Source organism: Salvia miltiorrhiza, chromosome 1, assembly GCF_028751815.1.
Source record: "Salvia miltiorrhiza cultivar Shanhuang (shh) chromosome 1, IMPLAD_Smil_shh, whole genome shotgun sequence".
Lineage (NCBI taxonomy): Eukaryota > Viridiplantae > Streptophyta > Magnoliopsida > Lamiales > Lamiaceae > Salvia > Salvia miltiorrhiza.
Window position 1 is genome coordinate 53266097 of NC_080387.1, and position 22294 is coordinate 53288390.

At 37.4% G+C, this 22294-nt stretch overlaps 2 protein-coding genes across 2 annotated transcripts in view; both read left to right on the forward strand.

The window, feature by feature from the left end:
• Nucleotides 1–22294, forward strand: part of LOC130992384 (T-complex protein 1 subunit beta-like) — a 629300-nt gene that overhangs the window by 230741 nt on the left and 376265 nt on the right. The window lies entirely within an intron of this gene.
• Nucleotides 11259–15059, forward strand: LOC131009955 (uncharacterized). The gene is made up of 6 exons (XM_057937353.1): nucleotides 11259–11360; nucleotides 12013–12855; nucleotides 12934–14088; nucleotides 14164–14298; nucleotides 14369–14558; nucleotides 14728–15059. Exons 1-6 carry the CDS (start codon nucleotides 11259–11261, stop codon nucleotides 15057–15059), a joined length of 2757 nt encoding a protein of 918 aa, XP_057793336.1.

Consider the following 22294-nt stretch of genomic DNA (forward strand, 5'->3'; position numbering starts at 1 on the left):
CGCCGTTAGCGAGCATGTGCAGTGATGAAGGTGGTGGAGGAAAAGAGGAGAATGAGAAAGAAGAGGCAGAGGTTGATTGGTTTTATGTGTTTCTATCTTTAGGTTATGCAGTGGGATTTTCAATGGTTTGCACTGCTTTAGCGTTGAAGAAGAAGTGGAGAGATGCCTATTTTGGGTTGGTAGAGAGGATGTGGAGAAGCCTCACAACAACACCTACATAGGATAGGATTAATGTATTATGTAATGCGCTCTCAATCCTTTCTTTTCTTTCTCAAAGGTGTGTTACTGTTTTCATTTTTTTTTTCCTCCGAGTTTAGGTAAAACTATCGTAATCTTGAATCAACTTTCATAAAAGGAAACCTGTGTATGATTTATAATAGGTAAGTTCCTGATAACAGATCTTCAGCAAAGAACTTGCTCTGAAGAAAAAACAGAGTAAAATTTTAGTTGAGGCATTTCATCAAACAGGTACTGTGCATAATTTTTATTAAGCACATGAAACACAATGCTCCAATGTTGTTGTTTTTTCTACGAGTTTAGGTAAAAACTATCGTAAATTTCAATCAATTTTTTTATGGGGGGAATTATGTGTATGAGTTATAATAGGTGATTCTTGATAACACATTTTGAGCAAGGAACTTAATCTGAACAAGAAACAGAATAGAAGTTTGGTTGAGGCATTTTATCGAACGTGAACTGTGCATAATTTTAATTTATGACTAAAACATTGACAACTATGTTTTTAGGCCAAAAATGGATCTTGGACCCGGTCCAGATCCGCAGATCCATATCTATTTTTTAGGATCTGGACCTTAGGAAAAATGGACCCAATGGATCTGGACCGGATCTGGGTTATTCCTATAATTTTCAGATCTGGATCTGGAGCAAAAAATCTGAGACCCAGATCCGGTCCATGGATCCATTTATATATAAAAATATATATAATGTTATTTATTTTTATCTAACTCTAATCTAATATCTATGGCTAATCTATATCTCTTTTCATAAATAATATATAATGCAATTAAAGATAATATTTTACTTTTATTTTAATTTAAATTTTAGTTTTCATTATTATTATTATTATTATTATTATTATTATTATTATTGATAACATTAATTTTCTTTTTTCTATGTAAAATAGAGGACATATTGTTCCACTGTTATTTAGTACTTGATTATTATATTCTTATTGTTATTAAACTTCGATAATATTTTTATAGAATATGGTTAATTCATTTATTTGAATAATTGTTGAAAATCTAGACAATAATTATAATTTTATTTGGGATTAATTTAAGATTTATAAATTTAATTTAGAAGACAAAAAGTATGGATCCGGGTCTAAACCCGAGACCCTATAGATCTTATGGATCTGGATCTCATTTTTTTGGATCCATTGGATCTGGGCCTAAGTCAAAAAATCCGGATCTGGATCTGGACCAAGCAGGATCCGGCCCATTGCCATCCCTATTCAAAGATGTCCATTAAATGGACATCTTTGAACTGTATTAAAGCATAAGAAAGACATGACTGTGGAATTGTAACAGAAATCACCTGAACTTATCGTCATATATTATGTAATGCATTCTCAAATTCTACCCTTTTCTTTGTCAATGGTGTGATATTGTTTTCTTTTCTTTTCTTCAAGTTTAGGTAAAACTATCACAATCTTGGATCAGCTTTCATAGGGGGAAATCTTTGTATCATTTATAATAGGTGAGTTCTTGATGACGAATTTTGAGCAAAGAACTTGCTCTGAATAAAAAACTTAATAAATGTTTGGTTGATGCATTTTATCGAACAGGAAAGAGTAACTGTGGATTTGTAACAGAAATCGCCTCAACTTACCGTCGTAATTTTTTTTTTAAAATGCACATATACTGCAAAATTGGAAAATTGCAAACGAATCAGTTATCATTTATCACAAGTACTTTCTATTGCAAAGGAAATAAATTACTCCTAAGTCCTAAGACAATAGAAATATTTTTTAAATATTCCCTTTAACTCGCATGTTTAAACTTAATTATAAGAACAAAGGAATTGCTATTGTCTTGTTTTCTTTATGAAATTAGAATTCTTGCATTGCATAGAAAACCAAAGGCATGGAATGGATATCAGAAAATTCTAAATTCCAAATGATTATTGGTCTCTTTTTAAAATAAAATAAAATAAGATTGATTGGTCTCTAATAAAGACAAAAGCCCATAAAATGAAGTATAGTGATGCATCTCTAATAAAATGTTAGCCCATTTGTAAATTCGAAGCGGTGAGGCCTCTAATTTGACATATTGCTTCATGCTTCCATGTACAATGTACTGCATAAATTTTAATTAGATTTTTTTATTTTATCTTTATTTGATTTTTCATGAGAATTTATTATACACGAATAACTTCTTAAATAAAAATTTAAAAACAATATAGGGTACCACTCTTTTTGTCTTAGTTATTATTAAATCATACTCCCTCTTTCTCATTGATATTGTCTTAAATTTATAAACAATATGATCTCACACCTTTATACACTTAAACTACATTAACTACACTCTCCTTAATAATCGTGCTTAAAAGAAATGTAACAAGTCTAATAGTAGAAGGCAATAATTTGTGTAACAGTTTCGCGAATTTTGTCTCGTCGGGTAAATAAAACACATATGAATTCATATTAAGTGACGTATCTGTGCAGGCTATAGTGTTATGATAGTATTTTAACTTGAGTTTTAATCCATCCGATAGATTTTGACTTATAAAATTATCTTATATTAGGTGGACGAATGTAAACCAAAATATTAGTTTATACAAAATAGTAAAATCAACTTGCAATGCTATTAAATTAGTTAGCACAAGATTCAAATGGGCTACAAACAGCACACATGTTAGCTCATGGCTAACATTTTTCTACCTAAATAATGAGCCCTACTCAACCAAAAGATTCCCTACACCTCTCTATGTTTCCAAATGGGCCACTGTAGCTCAATTATATGAGTTGGATTTTTCCTCCTTATGATATGTTGATTATGTCACGATTAAAATTTTCAAAGTCGAGATTCAAGAAATTAAACAGTGGAAAGGAAATTGGTGGTCTATCATTTTTAATTATTTTCAAGATTCAAGAAATTAAACAGTGGAAATGAAATTGGTGGCCTATAATTTTTAATTTTTTTTATTACACAATAGAATTAAATTGTTGACAATTCTATTTTTATATTTTCAAAACCCCCACTTTTCTTGTCATCGCTACATGCCATTAAATATTAATTTTGGGATTAGATAGAGGGGCCAACCTTATCTTGTCACAACATCATTAATATTTGATATCAACACATAACTCCCAATGGTAGCCACTTAATATTGAATTGTGTTAAAATTTGAAAATATGATTATTAGTTGATGTAGTATAGATATTGAAAACGAAATTTCACATGCGAGGCTGTTCTTAATTTAATTGAATTATATATTAAATAAAATATAGTAGATTTATAGAGAGGAATACCCAACGTCAAATTGGAGTGATGTTTATAAAATCGTATTGGTAAGTCATATGCATGAATTACTGAATATTTTACAATAATTAGAACATTTTTGCCCTAGTGGTCAAATGACAAAATAATACTTAATTAATATTTTATATTTTCTCAGTCACGCTCACTTGCAATAATAATCTAATTTCCATTGAATAGATTCGATTCGTCCTACTCCAATACTATCTTGTTTGATAATAATTTTAATTTTGGGAACTCGTTATTTACATTTCATGTATTTTTTATTTTGTACGACTATTTTTCTTAATTAAAAAATGAGAAATTTGAGTTTGGAATACTGATTTCTCGTTCTTACAAAAATAAAAAAGAATTCAACTAAACTAAGCTTGTAATTTTCTACAACTAATTTAAGGCATAACCGTTTTACATGTTCCAAAAAGTTTAAAGCGTAAAATGATGTCTATGTCTTCACATGGAATTTATTTTTGTACTGCAATTAAGCTGCAAGTGTTGGGTTTTACTTTTTGTTTTATTTTTATTTTTAATAAGAAAGGGAACCCATGGTTTTATTTATATATTCTAAAGGCAATTGCGTAGAAATGTACAAACCTTCATCTAATTCTTTATTTTACACGTAAAAAAAATTATACCTTCAAATTAATAAACTTTCAATTGTTTAATTTTTTGAGGCGTGGTCAATTATCGATGAATTTATATCATCAGGACTAATTGAAGGAGCATAGACATCTAACTACATTTTCTAAACATTTCAAGCCTTCACTTCAACATTAATTTGATAGCGACTGACAATCGTGTGAAAAATCTAAACAATTAAAAATATATACTCGTTATTTATGTAGCAAAATTTTAAATATATATAGGAGTTGGTTATAGTGAAAATCGCAATCTAAAATAAGAACTGAGAACAATATATTAATGTGTAAAGTTACCGCATTCGTTAGTACATCGCTTTTTTGTGGACTCGAATTCAGATGGTGTATTCATTCATTAAAATGACGCATTCACCATAAATCTTCATGATCCAATGATTGAAAATAGTTTTTCATTATTTTAATTCACGTTCTTATTTGAACTTTTCTTTTTATATAGAGGTTGAAAATAAATAAATATTATACATATATAAAACTAAAAAATGATAAAATTCCGTTTTTTAATCACAATTACTCTTTAATTTTAGGTAATTTTTATTGCACGTCATTCTTGAAAAAAAAGGAAAAAGAAGAGGTTGAGGTAGCGTGATGAGGCGAGGAAACGTTAAACTTAGGCTTTACATCTCTTTCAGAAAATCGCATCTAATCTTTTAATTAGTGAGCGTCATCACGTTCTCGAAATAAGTGACATATTGAAATCAACTTTATCGAGAAATGATGAAGTGATGTGTCTTTGGTAATGACATCTCTCTAAATTCTTAATGTCATTTTCCCACAAATATCGCGTGTGTGTGGAATGAGTAAAAGTCACCCAAATTAATCTTCATCATTTTGCATTGTTCATTTTATTATTTTCTTGTTGGTTTATAGTATTAATGCGTAAAATTATTCAAATCTCCTTTTTTTTTTGATCAATTAAAAATCTATTAAAAAACTGGGGCGGTACCAGGAGTACCAAAAACATCATACAAGTGATGCGTACTCGTTAGAGCACCACAAGGTAAAAGGAACATTGGAATCGACCACATGGAAGATTTTGTTCCAGCTCCAAAGCCTCCCTTTGACCTCATTAACAAGATTGGACACCTCCCAATTCTTGTTCTCAAACCTACTCTCATTCCTATACTTCCAGATCAGCCAAACAGTCCCGATCCAAAGAGCTTTAAGGAAGTTCTTGTTTCTCTTACCTCTTCCTCCTCCAATGAAAGACATGAAATGATGTTCTTGTTTCTGATACATACTTTCTTGGTCCATTGAAAATATGACAATTTTAATAATCATAATTTTAAATAAAAATGATTGGTAATCTCGTGGCGTATTTAATATTGGCTAATACAATGTATTGGCTAATTTAGTACAGATCAATCTAGTATTTGGTACTCCCTCCGTCCCCAAAATAAGTTCCTCTTTGGGGACGGCACAGGATTTAAGGAAAATGGTAAAGTGTATTGATAGTGGAGAAAAATATATTATACTCCCTCCGTCCCGCTATTCATGTCCCGTTTCTTTTCGGCACGGAGATTAAGGAGAATGAAGTAAGTAGAATAAAGAGTGTGGTCCACATATTTAAGTTTGTGATTAAGGGATTGTTAATGTTTGATGATTCTAATGAAAATGAAAAATTCCTAAATAATTAAAATTCTGAAAATGAAAAATTGAAGTTATGAAAAACTAAAATTCTTAAATGAACATAAATTTTCAGAAATTGGGCGATTTGCAGAAATTTGGACGAAATTGCAGAAATTGGGTTGTTGCTCTTTCGCCTTTTGCTCTTCGCCATTTCTATCTGCATTTGGAATAGTAGTGCCACTCCCCTCCCACATATGCAGAAATTAGAGGTGAGAATGCAGAAATGAAATCACCTTTGGAACCACCGTCGGCAAATCACCACCCAAATTTGCAACCCCACCCAAATCGAGCTTAGAAATCTGCAACCCACCCAAATCGAACTTAGAAATCAAACGATTTTCTCCAACCAAATCTGCAACCCAAATTAGGGGTTAGGGTTTTTGCAGAGGGTCAGGGGAGATCAGAGATGAGAGGCGGAGGCGGAGGAGATCAGAGGGAGGAAAAGGGCGACCGAGGGCGGCGACGAGAACTGTTGTCGCTCGATCGAGGAGTGAGGAGAGGGAGCTGCTGTTGGTGACGATGGTGGTGGCTCTGTGCTGGATTTGTGAGTGGAAGGAGAGGCGGCCGTGGCTTCACTGAGCGCCGGAGTTTAGCAGAAGGAAGAGAGAGAAGCGAATACGGGCGGCGGAGGGAGAGAAGTGACAGATCCGGCATCTAGCAGAGAGAAGGCGACGGAGGAGAAGGTGAGGGTAGAGGCGCAGAGAGAGAGAGAGAGCCGAGAGTCTCTTTGCAGATGGAAGCCAAGAGAGGGCAGAGCCCTGGTCACCGGAAAACGAGCGGCGAGGCATTGCAGTCACCGATGGAGAGAGGTGACAGATCCGGCGTCCACTGGAGAGAAGGTGAGGGTGGAGGCGCAGAGAAAGAGGGAGAGAGAGAGAGCCGAGAGTCTCCTTGAATTCTAGGGTTAGATGTATTTTTGATCTTTTGTATTAGGCATTTAATTAGTGTTTTAATTAATGTTAAGCATCCCCTTATTATTTTATTTTTAGGAAACGAGACATTATCGGTGGGACAACCCAAAAAGGAAAATGGGACTTGAATAGCGGGACGGAGGGAGTAATTAGTATTGGGAGTGGTGAAAAGGTGAAAAAGTGTTATAATTAGTATTGAGAGTGGTGAAAAAGTAAAAAGTAAGAATAAATAAAGTATTATTAGTGGTGGGGTAGTTGTCCAAAAATAGAAAGAAAGAAAGAGGAACTTATTTGGGGGACGTCCCAAAATGGAAAAAGATGAACTTATTTCAGGGACGGAGGGAGTATTATTTAGTAATAATGCGGATGACCCGGTTTAATCCCACGACCCAATATTATTAATCCAGATTTCTTAGGATTAATAATACCACATTTCCTTTAGGATTAACTTAAACCAGGATATTCCGTATTTAGCCATGATAGCAAACACCAACTCAATATTAATAATCTGTTAGCCATGATAACAAACACCAACTCAGTATTAATAATCTGTCATTATCCATGCTAAATATTCTGGTTACAAATTATCTTACATAATCCTTTACTGAAAACGAAACGAGCCCTAAATGCACATTGTTCCAATATTTCAAAATTTAAAAGCTAAATATTTCTCCATTATTACAAAAAAAAAAATGTTAAACATAGAAAACGACTTCGTATTTTGGAGATATTCAAAATAAACTGTATCTATTTATTTATATCCAATTTGTCCAGAGATTTTGACAGCTGTTCTTGCATAAGTGTTTCGTTTTTTTATGAACTTCATGTTCTCTAGGAAGAAGCAGCCCACACGTGTGATGATTAATTTAATATGTTTATTCTGCAACTTTACTTTACTATGATGATATTTAAAGGATTTTATTTGGGGTTTCAGCATCTTTTTAATTTTTTACAGCAAATATGTTTTCTTCGTTACATTTTGCTTGTAGGACTCAGTCAACATTATTTCATATTAGGGATATATGTTAATAGCTACAATTTTATATTCAGATTTATAGCAGTTAATTAATACTCCCTCCGTCCATGAAAGAACTTCATAGGAAGGAGTGACACGGATTTTAAGAAAAATATTATTAAGTGTATTGAAGTGGATAAAAGGTAGTTGAGTGTATTGAGAGTGATGAAAATGTGTTATAATTAATATTGGGAGTTGTGAAAAGTGAAAAGTAAAATGATTATAAGTGGTGGGGTATAGTCCAAAAATAGGTAGGAAGTTTTTTCGTAGACGAATGAAGTACTCCCTCCGTCCACGAAATGAGTACCCATATTTCCTTTTTCGTCCGTCCACGAAATGAGTACCCATTTCCCTTTTTGGCAAGTGTACCCCACACATCTCTTTAATTAATACACTCAAAAAGTGGGACCCTTAAACTATTCACACTACACTCCATACATTTCTTAAAACCCGTGTCGTCCACAAATGGGTACTCATTTCATGGACGGAGGGAGTATTACTTATGTTTTAGATTAGCTTAATTTAAGCTCGTTTTTAATAATTTTATTTCTTTCGAATTCTAGATAATTGAGTTTATGTATCTAGTAAGAATATTTTATTTTTTCCATCTCTTTCCTTCGAGAAACTGTGAATAATTTTTTAATATTGTTCACACTAGCACAAATGTCAAAGACGATATCTATCTCGTATGTTATACTACTATATTTATATTAAAATATGATTATTTCTAGGCGTCTAGCCAAATAAATAAATTGAGTCACACACACACACACAACACAACATATAGTAGTAGTATTTAATTTAGCGCGTAATAGGGTTGATGCTGAATATGACAGTCAATCAAATAATAATTTGATGCATATGTAATTAATCTGTGGCAATACTGAGAAAAGGTTTTGAACATAACGTGAATTGTCAGTTTCATGAATTTATTAAAGCAGGATAATACTTTTTTGTTGTTTTTATTGTTTTGGAGGATATACAAGCACTTTCCAAAAATATGTAGAAGACTTTTCAATAATGTTACAATGTCGTTCATTTCTAAACTGAAGCCTAGTATTTTACACACGAAGATGTAGTGACTAGTGATAATGAGTTCGAGAGTTTTTTAGGATAGATTGATTTGAAAATTAGGACAAAAATTTTTGGACTTATAAAAATAGGACACTAATTTTTTTTAAGAATAAAATAGGACATTAATTAATAAGTGTTGCACCCGCAGGACATTTGTTGGCCAATTCTCGGCCGAGAAATGTCCTATTTTTACGACGCTTATTAATTAGTGTCCTATTTTATTCTAAAAAAATTAGTGTCCTACTTTCACAAGTTTGAAAGATTTTGTCCTAATTTCCAAATCAACATAAGTTATTGTCCTAAAAAATTCTCTGACTCGATAATGATATGTATAATTAACTAGTTGAAAATTGTTGTATTTTTGGTCTTATGTACATTTTATATATAAGTCAAATATATACACAATTCTTTTTTATTTAATTTTAATTAACTTTGTTAATTAGTAGGGGAAATGCGATTCATGTGAAGGATAAAGATCGAACTTAATCTCATTTTGAAAAGACACATGTACAAAGTTTTATTATATAGGTGAATATTGAAAAATATTTATATGTACTTCCTCCCTCAATGATATTATTTTTACTTTTGCCATTTTGGTCCGTCCACAATATATCATTTTCACTTCCATTCATAGCAGTAGGATTCACAAAATCCACCCACAACAATATTCACCATTATCAATTATTATCAATCACTTTCCTAAAACTCGTAACGTCCACAAAGTGAAAATGATATCGCGGACTAATGGAGTATGTTGGATTTGGTAAAAACAGACATACATAAAAGTCAGAATCTCTCAATAGCTCACACACACACAAACACAAACACACATATTGCTAAGGGTATCCACAGTGGTGAACCAACCTTGGTTCTTAAAAGTGGTCCCCCCAATTTTGTGCCAACACTCCACAATGGAGAGTCAGCTCCTTAGCTCTTAAGTTTTTATTTTAATTTTAATGTTTAGAGAAGATATGGTAGAGAAGTGAATGAAAATGTAGCATTTATAGGGAGAGCAATTAAAAGAAAAGGAAAAAAAATAGTCGTTCAACGGCAAAAATGAAGAGGAAAAAAAAGGCATTCTACCTCCAACGGTCTCATCAAACAGTAAAAAAATTATTTATTTATTTTTGTTTTTCAATTAATAAAAAAGTCAAAATTATGTGATTGGGCCGTGTATATCACGCGCCCAATCACCATGCACAGTGCGCCGAACGCGGAGGGGGGCTGGGTGCAGAGGGAATAGGCGCGGCATTGGGGGGGCGCCTGGCCCTAGCCGGAGTCCACGCCCCCATTGTGAGTGCTCTAAAAACAACTATAATGAAGTAAAAATATTGAATATACATCACGTACATGTATCAAGAATTCTTATGAGAACTCGATGAGTTTCTTCTACGTAATTAAAAAACATCAATAATTTTAAATTTAATATCTTTTTATACTTAAATAAATTTCATTGCTCAAAAAGGATCCAAATGACTAATTTCACATATACCACAACAAAAAAGTTGGAAGAGCAAAGCAAACCAACTAAAATATGCAAAGAAATATGCCAAAACAATCACAATGAGAACATGTAAAGTGGAATGAGCCTCACTTTACATAATATAAAAATGACAATTACACAAAATTTAGGCATATCCGAGAGATCACAGCATATAACAAGAGAAACTGGATATTTGGGAAGGACCCCACACTCTAATAGTAAAGGGGCCAATCACATTCAAGAAAAATAAATTACTAATACTCAAAACTTGTAAACAAGAAGTCGCACGCCAAAGCAAAATGCCCATAAATCAGTGGAAGCTCATTAGTTGCACCATCAAACTTTGTAAACTCCAATGGTCACCGAAAATATGATCTTCTCCTGTAGAAAAATATATAGGGAAAGTTAAAAGTAGCACATGTGGTAATAAAAATAAGTTTTTTATCATAGTTCATAAATATATAAGTTTAGTAGCACATTTGTTGTGAATTGTCATATATATCCCTAATGGTCCCCACATCACTTTTAACTTATATTTAAAACTTTATTTTTAATTAAATAACAGCCCACAAAAATGTCTCTTTCCTCTCTTATTTTAGTGAATCTTGTCTCTCCCCAAAAGTCGGATGTTTCCAAAAAAAAGAACAACTTTATTGGCAAAAAGTGGTCAAATAGAGAATCTTCCATCTTGTCATTTTCTTGTCTCTGATACACGCCTACTTCATCTCTATTATACACGCCTTCTTCATCTCTATCTATAGAAAAAACCCTAGTTTTTTACACGCCTCCCACCTTCTTCATCTTAAAAATCTGAATTTCACACACACAACTGAAAAGAAAAAGAAGACACCGTGCATTCCATTCCATAGAACCGTGTAAAAACTAGGGTTTCTTACACGCCTCCTTGTCAAAAACACAACTAGGGTTTCTCATAGAACCGTGCATTCCATACAAAAAAAATAAGGAACCGATATTGCAAGTCTCAAATTCATAATGAGCAGTGATACTGAATCGGAGGAATACGAGAGAGAGGAACAACAGCCAATTCCCCGGAATAAGTCAAAGAAGAAGGAACAATATCCAACGCCAAATCCGGTATGTATTTGTGCCTTAAACTATGAATTTTAGTTTCTCGTAATGTTTATCAATGCAATGTGGGTGTTTAAATGTTGAAATTATGAAAATCTGAAAATTTTGGTACAACCGTGCATCTTGGGTACACGACCGTGCACGGTGTGATTTATACCGTGCACGGTTGGGTTTTAATGATGTATTTTACATTAATATGATGTGATTGTATATATTGAACACTTATTTCTGATTTTGGTGCAATATTTCACAGTGCACGGTGTGCACGGTTAGTTCCTGTGTACACGGTCGTGCACAGTTTGGTTTATACCGTGCACGGTTGTGTTTTAATGATGTATTTTACATTAATATGCTGTAATTGTATATATTGAACACTTATTTCTGATTTTGGTGCAATATTTCTCAGTGCACGGTGTGCACGGTTAGTTCATGGGTACACGGTCGTACACGGTTTGGTTTCTACCGTGCACGGTTGTGTTTTTTTTGTTTTTATAATGTTTTTATCAACTGAATGTTCTTCTGAAGTGCATGATTCAACCGTGAACGGCTGTTTCCTTAGTACAGATTGGGTTTTTATGCGCACGGTTCGATTTTCGTGCACGGTTTGATTGTTTTTGTTTGATTTTTGGTGATTCTAATACTTTTTAATTCATTGCAGCCTCCCCGCTATGCTTGGTTACGCCCGTGCATGCAGAATTATGCGGGACGTATCAATCACTACATCCGGATAGCTATATTGAAGGATGTGAAAACGTGTTTGCAGCGTTATGGTCGTTTCGAGGAATTTGTATGTGGTCCGTTTGGCCACTTACATGATTTGAGGAGGGAGGAGAGTGCCAATGCAGCACTGCACCAGCTTCTTGCACGAGAGCTGTATGACCCGGAGTTTGGTGCATGGGAGAAGTGGTTCCACGTTTGTGGACACGACATCCGATTTGGGACCGTCGAGTTTTGTTTGGTGACGGGATTACACTTCGGGCCTTCCCCGCAGGGGTTTGATCCGAATGCGGATCATGATATTCCGAGTACAAGCTTTTTTCACAGAGTACTTCGAGGCAAGAAGACTTATGTCAGTGATTTGCAGAAGCGATTCAATAGTAATAGGTTGGGCGATAACCCCGATGATTATTTGAAGGCTGCAAACATCCTCGTGGCCTATTTCATCATTTTTTGCCGTGATCAGGATTATGTCGATAATTGGGTGTGGGCACTGATTGAGGATTCTCAGGCGTGGTTGGACTTCCCGTGGGGCTCGTACTCATTTCAGATTTTATGTCATGGGATGTCCGTGCTGAAGAAGCACCCTTCGGAGATTCGCGGGTCGAGGAAGACGTACCATTTCTATGGGCCCACATGGGCATTACAGATTTGGTCATACGAGGCCATTCCGTCTTTGGGCAGGGCGTGTGGGTTGCGAGACACGGCCCTGCGGTTGCCCCGATGTTTGATGTGGACGACTTGGAAGTCATCCGCTGACTTCACCCATTTTTTTGATCAGGAGGTAATTATTGATGCTTTACACTTTGACTTTTCTTTTTTAATGTTATATTTGACTAATCTTCATTTACATTTGTTGCAGCGCGAATGTTACCCGAGACTGGCGCCGACTGAATTGGAGACTGAGCAGCTTTATTATAACACCCTCCTGATTGGTCAGACATTAGATGTACGATTCCATCCTGGAGGGAGATATGCCGGATTGAGGGAACCAGTTCTACCCGCGCCGCCTTCTCCTATTATTCCTAGGCGTATGGCGAGAAGTAGCTCACGAACAGAGAAGGCTCGTGGCAAGATGCCCGAGGTTGTTGAGCGTCAGAGACGCTCGTTTGGTGCTCCGACTGGTAGCCCGTCGAAGAGGCGTAGGCCTCAGGAGTTTGAGCCAGGGCCAGATGCAGAGCCAGATCATGTGTGCTGTGAGCACGCGTCGTGGGGTCGGCGGGACGAGGAGCTGATTTCTCGTGTCACCCAGAGTGTGACACGAGAGGTGACTGACAGTGTGCGGCGCACTCTTGTAGAAGACGAGTCAGAGCATGGATTGATTGCTCGAGTGACTCGACGTGTGGTAGCCGCGATGCATGATTTCTTTGGGCGACGTTCGAGGAGGTCTCGAAAATCGTCATCCAGCCACGTTGGACGTGGGAGTGAGGAGTGTGAGGGGCCGAGGATCAGTCACAGACGGTCTACCTCTCATATTGTTGAGGAGCGGCCTCGGGGCAGTCATCGACGATCATCTCATCACGATGATCGTCCTCTTGCGAGCCAGAGGCGATCATCTCATCACGATGATCGTCCTCTTGCGAGCCAGAGGCGATCATCTCATCACGATGATCAGGCTAGGGGGAGCCAGAGGCAATCCGCCTCACATCACAGTGAAAGGCAGCCATCTTTGAGGCGATCTGCCTCTCATCGCGCAGAGACATCAGCTCGTCAGCCGAGTCCAGTGACGCCTAATCCTGGAGAGAGAGATGACGATGTCCAGTTCAGCTGGACTACTGACGAGGAAGAGGCCGAGGTTGCTGGGAGGCCACGACGCACGATTAAGCCGTCTGCTCTTCTTCAGAGTCCGTATGTGACTGATGGCCCACTTGACACTCCTAAGGCAAAGAAGGTTGCTTTCTGCCGATTCAGACAGATGGGCGACGATGCATGTGTTCCGGTATTGGAGACTGGATATATGATGACCCAGGCCTTTTTTGGACGTATTTTGGATCGTCGTGCCGAGTTCGATGCTGAGGTATAATATATTCGGAATATTGTATTGTTTAATATGCGTTGTGTTACTGACGAAGTCATGTTATTCTCGGTGCAGATTATAGACCTCTGGATTTTGAAGCAAAATCGAAGGATCAGAGTCAACCAGGAATATATAGGGGATCGAGGTCGGTCTATGCTCCAGCCGGGTATTAGTCGACATAGGACTTCACTGGCTTCAACCAATTTTTATGTAAGTTTATGTGACTTTGATTTATTTTGATCTTATTGTTACACTAATAATCTCAATTATTCCTATTCAGAATACCCTATATAGAGAGTACGGTATGCTGCATCCGGAGGATCCCCATGGGAATAACATACAAGCGCAGAATGCATACACACATTGGGACGTGCCCGACAGTCTCATCACAATGTTCCAGGGAACTGATGCAGATCATACATGGCCTTGGCTGGAGGCTAGTGAGGTCAGCTTAGTAATTCTTAAGGGCAGTTCGTCATTACTATCAATGCATTTGTCATTTCTAAATATTTCTCGTATCATCACTATCAATGCATATTCTTACTATCTGTAATGTCAACCAAAGTCATTGGTGCACTGTGGTCATTTCTATCGACCGATGGGAGGTTCGGGTCTATGATTCTCTGTCACATGTTGAAGGGGTCACACAACGTCGCCAAGCTTCGATGAGGTGCATTTGTCGTTTGATGCCTAGATTGTTGCATGCTGTTGGGTATTGGGAAAACAATCGCCACAAGTTTGTTCATGCTGCCTCTTCAGAGATGGCGTATGTGATGATGCCGATCAACCAACAATTCGTGCAACAGGACGTCATTAGTTGTGGTGTGTATGCATGTGCATACTTAGACCGGTTGATATGTGGAACCCCGAAACATAGCCACTTGAAAACCATTAGGGATGTAGAAAAATATCGCTACATTATAGCTTGTAGGATATGGGAATTGTGTACCCCAATTCCCTCTGCTTTGTAGTAATTGTTTGAATTGTGTACCCCACTAGTTGATTGTTAGTTTGTGAGAAAGCCTTTATGTTGTGTTCACTAGAAAACAGGTGAATTTGGCTGAAAAATGTCCAACAGTGGGCTGCACACGGTCATAGGCGCAACCGTGTACCACCCTTCGAAACCGTGCACGAAACCGTGCACGGAAGAACTAGAAACCGTGCACGGGGCACGGTGGATACATGCACGGTTTCTAGTTCTTCCGTGCACGGTTTCATGCACGGTTTCGAAGGGTGGTACACGGTTGCGCCTATGACCGTGTGCAGCCCACTGTTGGACATTTTTCAGCCAAATTCACATGTTTTTCGAATTTCAATGTAAAATCAACAGATACCAACAATAAGTATACAACAAACAACATATACCACGATCAGAATCAGTCTCTGATCAACAAACAAACAACAAACAACAAATTTATTCATTGTCCCGACTAGGACATGCATTCCTAGTATGTTTTTCACTCCTACAAATACCACATTTCTTCTTCTGCCGCGTTCGTGCAACGGGTTGTGGCTCGACACCCTCGTCCTCGTCTGCATCCAATGCCACATTCAAGTCCAATGCAAGTGGCGATTTGCATCTTCGAGCGTTGTGACCTCGACCCTTGCACCGTGAGCAGAACTGAGGTCGCGAGTTGGATGAACCCTCAACAGCCGAGGGAGTCCTACTCAACTTCGGGCGCCCCGCTTTATGTAATATATTCGGGGCCGTCACAACATATGCAGATATCTCATCTGGCACATTCCAATACATAGGATGCGGCACGGGCACAATAAGAGGCATGTAAGTGGCCAACAACATGGGTTGTTTGAAATATTTACCAACAAAGTCAGTGACTTGTAAACCTGCACGCCTAATTAAAGAAATAATAACACATTATAATACCAAAAATTATATACAATTATAATTAACTAAAAATACTAAAACATAACATACCTAATAGCGGCACAAGCATGACGACATGGAATCTCGTCCAGATCGAACTGAGCACAATCACAAGTTCGATTTTCAAGATCAACAATGTAGGATGCATGATCATCTTCAACACTAAACATATGTGTCGTCGTCCCTCGAACAAGCAATTGTCGACCGGCTTCAACAGCCACTTGCAACTTTGATGCCACCTCCTTAGTCAATTCATGTGACCTAGATGCAGCTTCTGCTCGTCGTGCATCAAACCATTTCTCCATAATGGCTCGATAAGACTCGATCAATGAGGCAACTGGGAGGCGTCGTGCCCACAACAATCTGCTGTTCATTGTCTCTGCAGCATTCGACGTCATGAAGCTCGTACGTCGTACAGGACACTTGGACCTAGCCCATCTCTCAACACCAATAGTATCAAGATGTTTGTGCGCCTTGACTTTAAGGACTTCAAGCGCTGAAAAATTGCTATGAAAATCCTCTGATCGATAGGAATATGTCGCTGCTTTGAAAACTGCAGCTACATGCAACCCGTAATGCGCGAGATTCTTCTGCAAATGGTAATAACACAACGCGTGTGGGACATTCGGGTAGACACACTCCACAGCATTTCTGATGCTCTTGTGTTGATCAGACACAATTAAGAGATCATCAGGTTGACCAAAAGCAACCCTCAGTCGGTTGAAGAACCAAATCCATGACTCGTCATTCTCAATTGGACCAATCCCAACTGCAAGAGGAAATATGCTCTCGTTTCCATCCTTTGTAACAGCGACAAACAAAATGCCTCCATTCCTTCCCTTCAGATGGGTCCCGTCTACTACAATGACCGGTCTCAAGTAACTCCTGAAGGCAGCCACGCTCTGTTCAAGAGCAACAAACATATGCTGGAACTCGCCATCAGCCTTCGTCTGAAGGTCATATAACGTGCCGGGATTACTCAATCTCAGCATATACAAATATGACGGGAGCATCTGATAGGCGTTGTCAAAATCACCATATGTCATCTCAATCACGATGTTTCTTGCTCGTAGAGCGAAGCTGTAATTCATCTCAATCCCGAATAAGCGCTGCATCTCTGAAATCATCTCCTTCGGCTTCAACACGACCCCCTCACCGACCAATTTCCGTGCAAAATACTTTCCAACGACCCTCGCCGGAATCTGTCTCGGGACAGTGCGATTCAAATCCGTGTGGCAGGTATGATCCTTCACCAACTTAATCACTCTCCAAATGGACGCACTCTGAACGGCTCGGAGCATGAACGGACAATCGTTGCCATGCTTGCAAACAAACCACACACGTGTCTTACTAGATCGATCCACGATGTACTCCACGTGATTCTCCATATGGTACATTCCCACAGCAATCGCCAACTCATCCTTCGTCCGAAATAGAGCCCCCACTGATAATATCCCGCCCTCCAGTACATTAGCTTCTTCCCAACCTAATGTCGGTGCAACATCAAAATCGAGTACTGGAATCTCCCAATGACGTAGCTCAGGCCCCGCTTGCTCAACTCCGCCGCGAGGCTCGACATCGGGATGATGATCCGAAGTGAAGTTCTGAGGCCCTGTCTGTGTCCAAGCTTCACGTTCAGTCGTGACTGAATCAAATATATCCCTGCGTCGTCTCTCTTCTTCTTCCTCACCCGAGGAGTCAGACTCCTCTTCCTGCGATGACTCCTCGTCCCTGCCATCATCGTGTGTAGGTATACTTCTTCTAGTGTCCGTCTCGGTAGGCAACACAGTAGACCGCTGTGACTCATAATATCCCCGCTCCTGATTCTGAGGAACCGCAGCTGCAGATTGTTTGCCCTTCTCAATCACGTACACAACGGGATACCTTTGTTGCTCGGAGATCAGACGGTTCAAATCTGAATCAGCCTTCAAAGCCACTTTTATTTTTCTCCCTTCATCGGTGGCCGATGCGTAGAAAAGCATATAAGTGGATTGACCATGCTCGTCTAATTGCTCGTGCACCTCCCGCATCAACCTCGAATGACAAAGCTCTTCCTTAGCAATGTATACGACAACCTCATCGCCGCCTACATACTCGGCTCTGTCCCACTGACCACTATGCCGTATAACGACCGCTTGAAACGACATCTGCTTCAAAACGACAAAAATACGCAATCAAATACACTAAATACAAAACCGTGTACATAAAATCATACAAAATATATACAGAATTGCTACAAATAACATAAAAATCAATTTTAAACAAACCGTGTACACCTTTTGTGAAACCGTGTATGCTACCGTGCACACAAAAACCCTAACCGTGCACAGAAGAACACTAATATTGGAAAATGCTTTATTTTATGTATTTAGTGTTATTCATTCTACAATTAAGTAAACTACATCCAATTACTCATATATGTAACATAAATAACGAAATAAACAACACAGAATAAAAAAGAATGAAACCGTGCACAACCGTGCACCACCGTGTACTCTTCGGTGTAGGTTGTGGTGCACGGTTCCATGCACGGTTCTAGTTTACATTTTATAGTTATCTAGATTAGGTAGAAATGTTATTATAATCTTCCTTGAAAATTTTCACATATATTCAACATATATAAACACAACCGTGCGCAACCGTATATGGAAGAACAGTAACCGTGTACTGTCGAAATTTAAAAAAATATATATATTTGACATACCTTATGTAATATAAGTCTTCGGAGCACTTTAGTTTTGAATTCAGAGTAACCGTGTACTAATCGTGCAGTATGTTGAGAGGATTTTCTTGTTTCTCCTTCAAATGGCTAATGAATGAACTGATTTGGTTGGTATACACTTATTCTCTCCTTCATTAACTACCCAACAACCTCATGTACGGTTGTTAGATAGGAGAATTTAAGGTTTTGTTTCCTTTAAGAATTGTGTGAAGTCTGAAACTTAAATTAGCGTCAGTTTTTTATTGAGTTTAAAACCCATATAATAAAGTCTGAAACTTTAAAACCCATATAATAAATGAGGGAATAAGTTTTAGGCGTCAGTTTTTTATTGAGTTTGAAATCTCAAACTCACATACCACATAAAATCACAGCGTCGACGATGAGGGAATAAGTTTTAGGCGTCAGTTTTTTATTTTCTTAAACACATAAATATATTAGATGTCAACATCCAACACTTTTTGACTAGTCATAAGGGTATTTATGTACTTTCATTGACAATGTGCTACTAAACTTATTTTTTTATGGAGGGTGATAATAAACTTATTTATTTTACTAAATGTGCTAGTACTATGTATTACCACAAATATATATATATATAAAACGAAACAACCACATGAATATACCTCTTTAATTATTTCGGTCCAAATAGATCTTGCAGTGGTGAACCTAGACTTTTTATTTCGGGACGTTTGAAATGGACAAGTAGATATGAAAAATGAAAACAAAAAAAAGACGTAAATTTACGTGAAAATCCAAAATATGAGAAAACTATGAGAATAAGGGTGCATATACTTTGATGGAAAATGAGAGAAAAAATATGTTTTCACCATTTTTATATGTTTATTATAATGGAATATTTTTTCCAGACAGAGTGGAATATTATCTTGGCAACTCATTTTCTCTCCAATGTTGGATAATATTATCCTATAATAGGGGTGTGAAAATATTATCCAACATTTTCTTATATTTTCATCTCTAGTAAACATATGATAAAAAAAAATGAGAAGAAGATAATACTTTCTCATCTTTTATTATCCATCATTTTTCAATGAAAATTTTACTATCAAAATAAATGCACCATAAGAAAAAATTTAACTATGTGTCAAGAAAAGTATACAAGATGAGCAACAAGAACAACTAACCCTATACGAAGATACAACCCAAATGCCCTGACCACAGTGCAAAGAAAACAAATAATAAAAAATTACACTGTGAACCTCTCGAGCTCAACAGGGCCAACTAATCATGAACTTATAAATTCATACAAAACACATTTTGTGTAGGTAGAAATTCATATCCCAAACATGTATAATGATTGCATTTTATTTATGTTGTGTATTTCCACAGAATTATATACGAACACGGTGATATTAGTAGGTTGAAATTGTGGTCGCTTTAATCATCCTCTTTTAGTATCGCGCATACAATTTTAACTCGACGACAAACAAAAAGATCGTCTTTAAGTACCTATAGTGACAATTTTAATATATATATATATATATATATATATATATATATATATATATATATATATATGTTAGAACCGGGTACACGATCGAAATATTACAATAAATATTTTGAGATATTACAACTCAAAATAATTGAAAATATTACAAAGAAAATAATTTGAGAAATTACAACTCAAATAATTTTATACAACTGAAATATACAGTATAAATAAATTATACGTATAGGCTAAGTCGAGTCGAGATAAATCTCTTCCCGCAAGAAGATTATCGCCCCGGTAGTGCTCTTCGGTTAGGCGTATCTTCCCCAAAGGTAAAACGACTTCGTCTCTTCGGATGTAGCACCACAATCCGACGAGCTCCGGCGAACTGAATAGGATCAAGAACTGAGCACAAGTGTTTGCAGAGAGTGTGAGTGTAAATGGCAGAATACAGAAATCTGTTGGTGTTGTTAGTTATCTCTGCATGCTCTCCACAAGTCTATTTATAGACATGTGGTAAGTATGAAATCAATACATTGAATTCCACTCCAACGGCTGGAAGCCGTAAATGTTGAAGATGATGGCCGGTGGGCGCAGCCATTGAAGAAACTCAGCTGCAAAAATTGAAGACGCCATGCAGAAGTCGTACTGGCGTGCTTCTGCTACATGTTTCTGCTGCTGCTGCTGACAACTGTTGCTGCTGGGCTTGGGAATAAAAAACAATCATTGGGCCAAGAATAATTCTGTTGGGCCAATAAATAAAAAGCCCAGTGGAGTTGGTCCAAAAAATAGTTTGGGCCCCAAACACCACCCCAAAGCACCAATTGCCAAGATCCAAGTCCTTGGCCGCGGCCCGTACCCGACCCGCCCGTCCGGCGGCGGCGGCGACGACGTCCGTCCGTCCGTCCGATCGATCGTCGGCGGCGGCGCGCGTGTGTGTGTGCGCGCGAGGCTAGTACTTAGATCAAGCCCACTAGCAAGCCCACAAGTCAATTTATTAACTCCATGTGCTTTGCTATTCTTATACATGAAAAACATCTCTATGTTTTCCAATGTGGGATAACATAACAAATGTTATTTTTCCTCTTCAACATCCAAACTTTGACATACAATATCTCACTCATCGGAAATCGGTTTTGAGACTTCAAGTATATCACGTTGATCTACTCGAGATGTAGATTAACATACAATCATTATTTTAATTAAATAATAAATATTTAATTAAATAATAATTTTCAGATATGGCATAAAACCATATTTCCAACAATCCCCCACATGAGTGAGAAATCAGTATGCGAAAGTATACAAACACTTAGCTCAGTCCTCTTAAGATACAACATTGCATTTGGAAAGGTAGCTTGTGGCTTTGAACCTGCCATAGTCAATATTATCGAGTATACCGGCGGCCTAGTGGATTGTGTTCCTTGAACTAGTCCTCCTCGGTGTATACTGAGTCAACAATATTGACACAATATTGCTTCAATCCTTATTCGTTCTCACGTTTGTGTCCATTACAGGCCTTGGAACACCCCTTTGGATTCATAAGTATTTCAATCGAAGCGGCCCCACTTCACACTTACATAGGTGACTCTTAACTCAAGTATCCTGCTATACTTGTCCTCTTCGAGGAGTTCTAGAGTCATTAAAAGTCAAAGACTTAACCTCACCACGTGCAGGTTTCCGAACACTCACTGTTCTACAAGGAATAGGCAATTCGAGTGTTCAACACACGAATTTTCATAGCTTAGTTGTCCCATTGAACCAAGTTCTTGGGATCCTCCAGTCATCATGGTTGGGTTGCCACTATGATTATCCTTAATTTGTGGACTTCAAACCCATTCCCCCTAACAGTTTATACATCTGATCTCGATGGATACTTTTTGTCAAAGGATCCGCTATGTTATCAATTGATCTTATATAATCAATTGAGATAACTCCACTAGTGATCAAATGTCTCACGGTATTATGACGTCGACGAATATGTCTCGACTTACCGTTATACAAATAGTTTTGTGCTCGTCCGATAGCAGCTTGACTATCACAATGAATTATTACGGACGACACAGGTTTCGACCAACATGGAATATCCTCGAGGAAATTTTTAAGCCACTCGGCTTCTTCACCAGCTTTATCCAAAGCTATGAATTCTGAT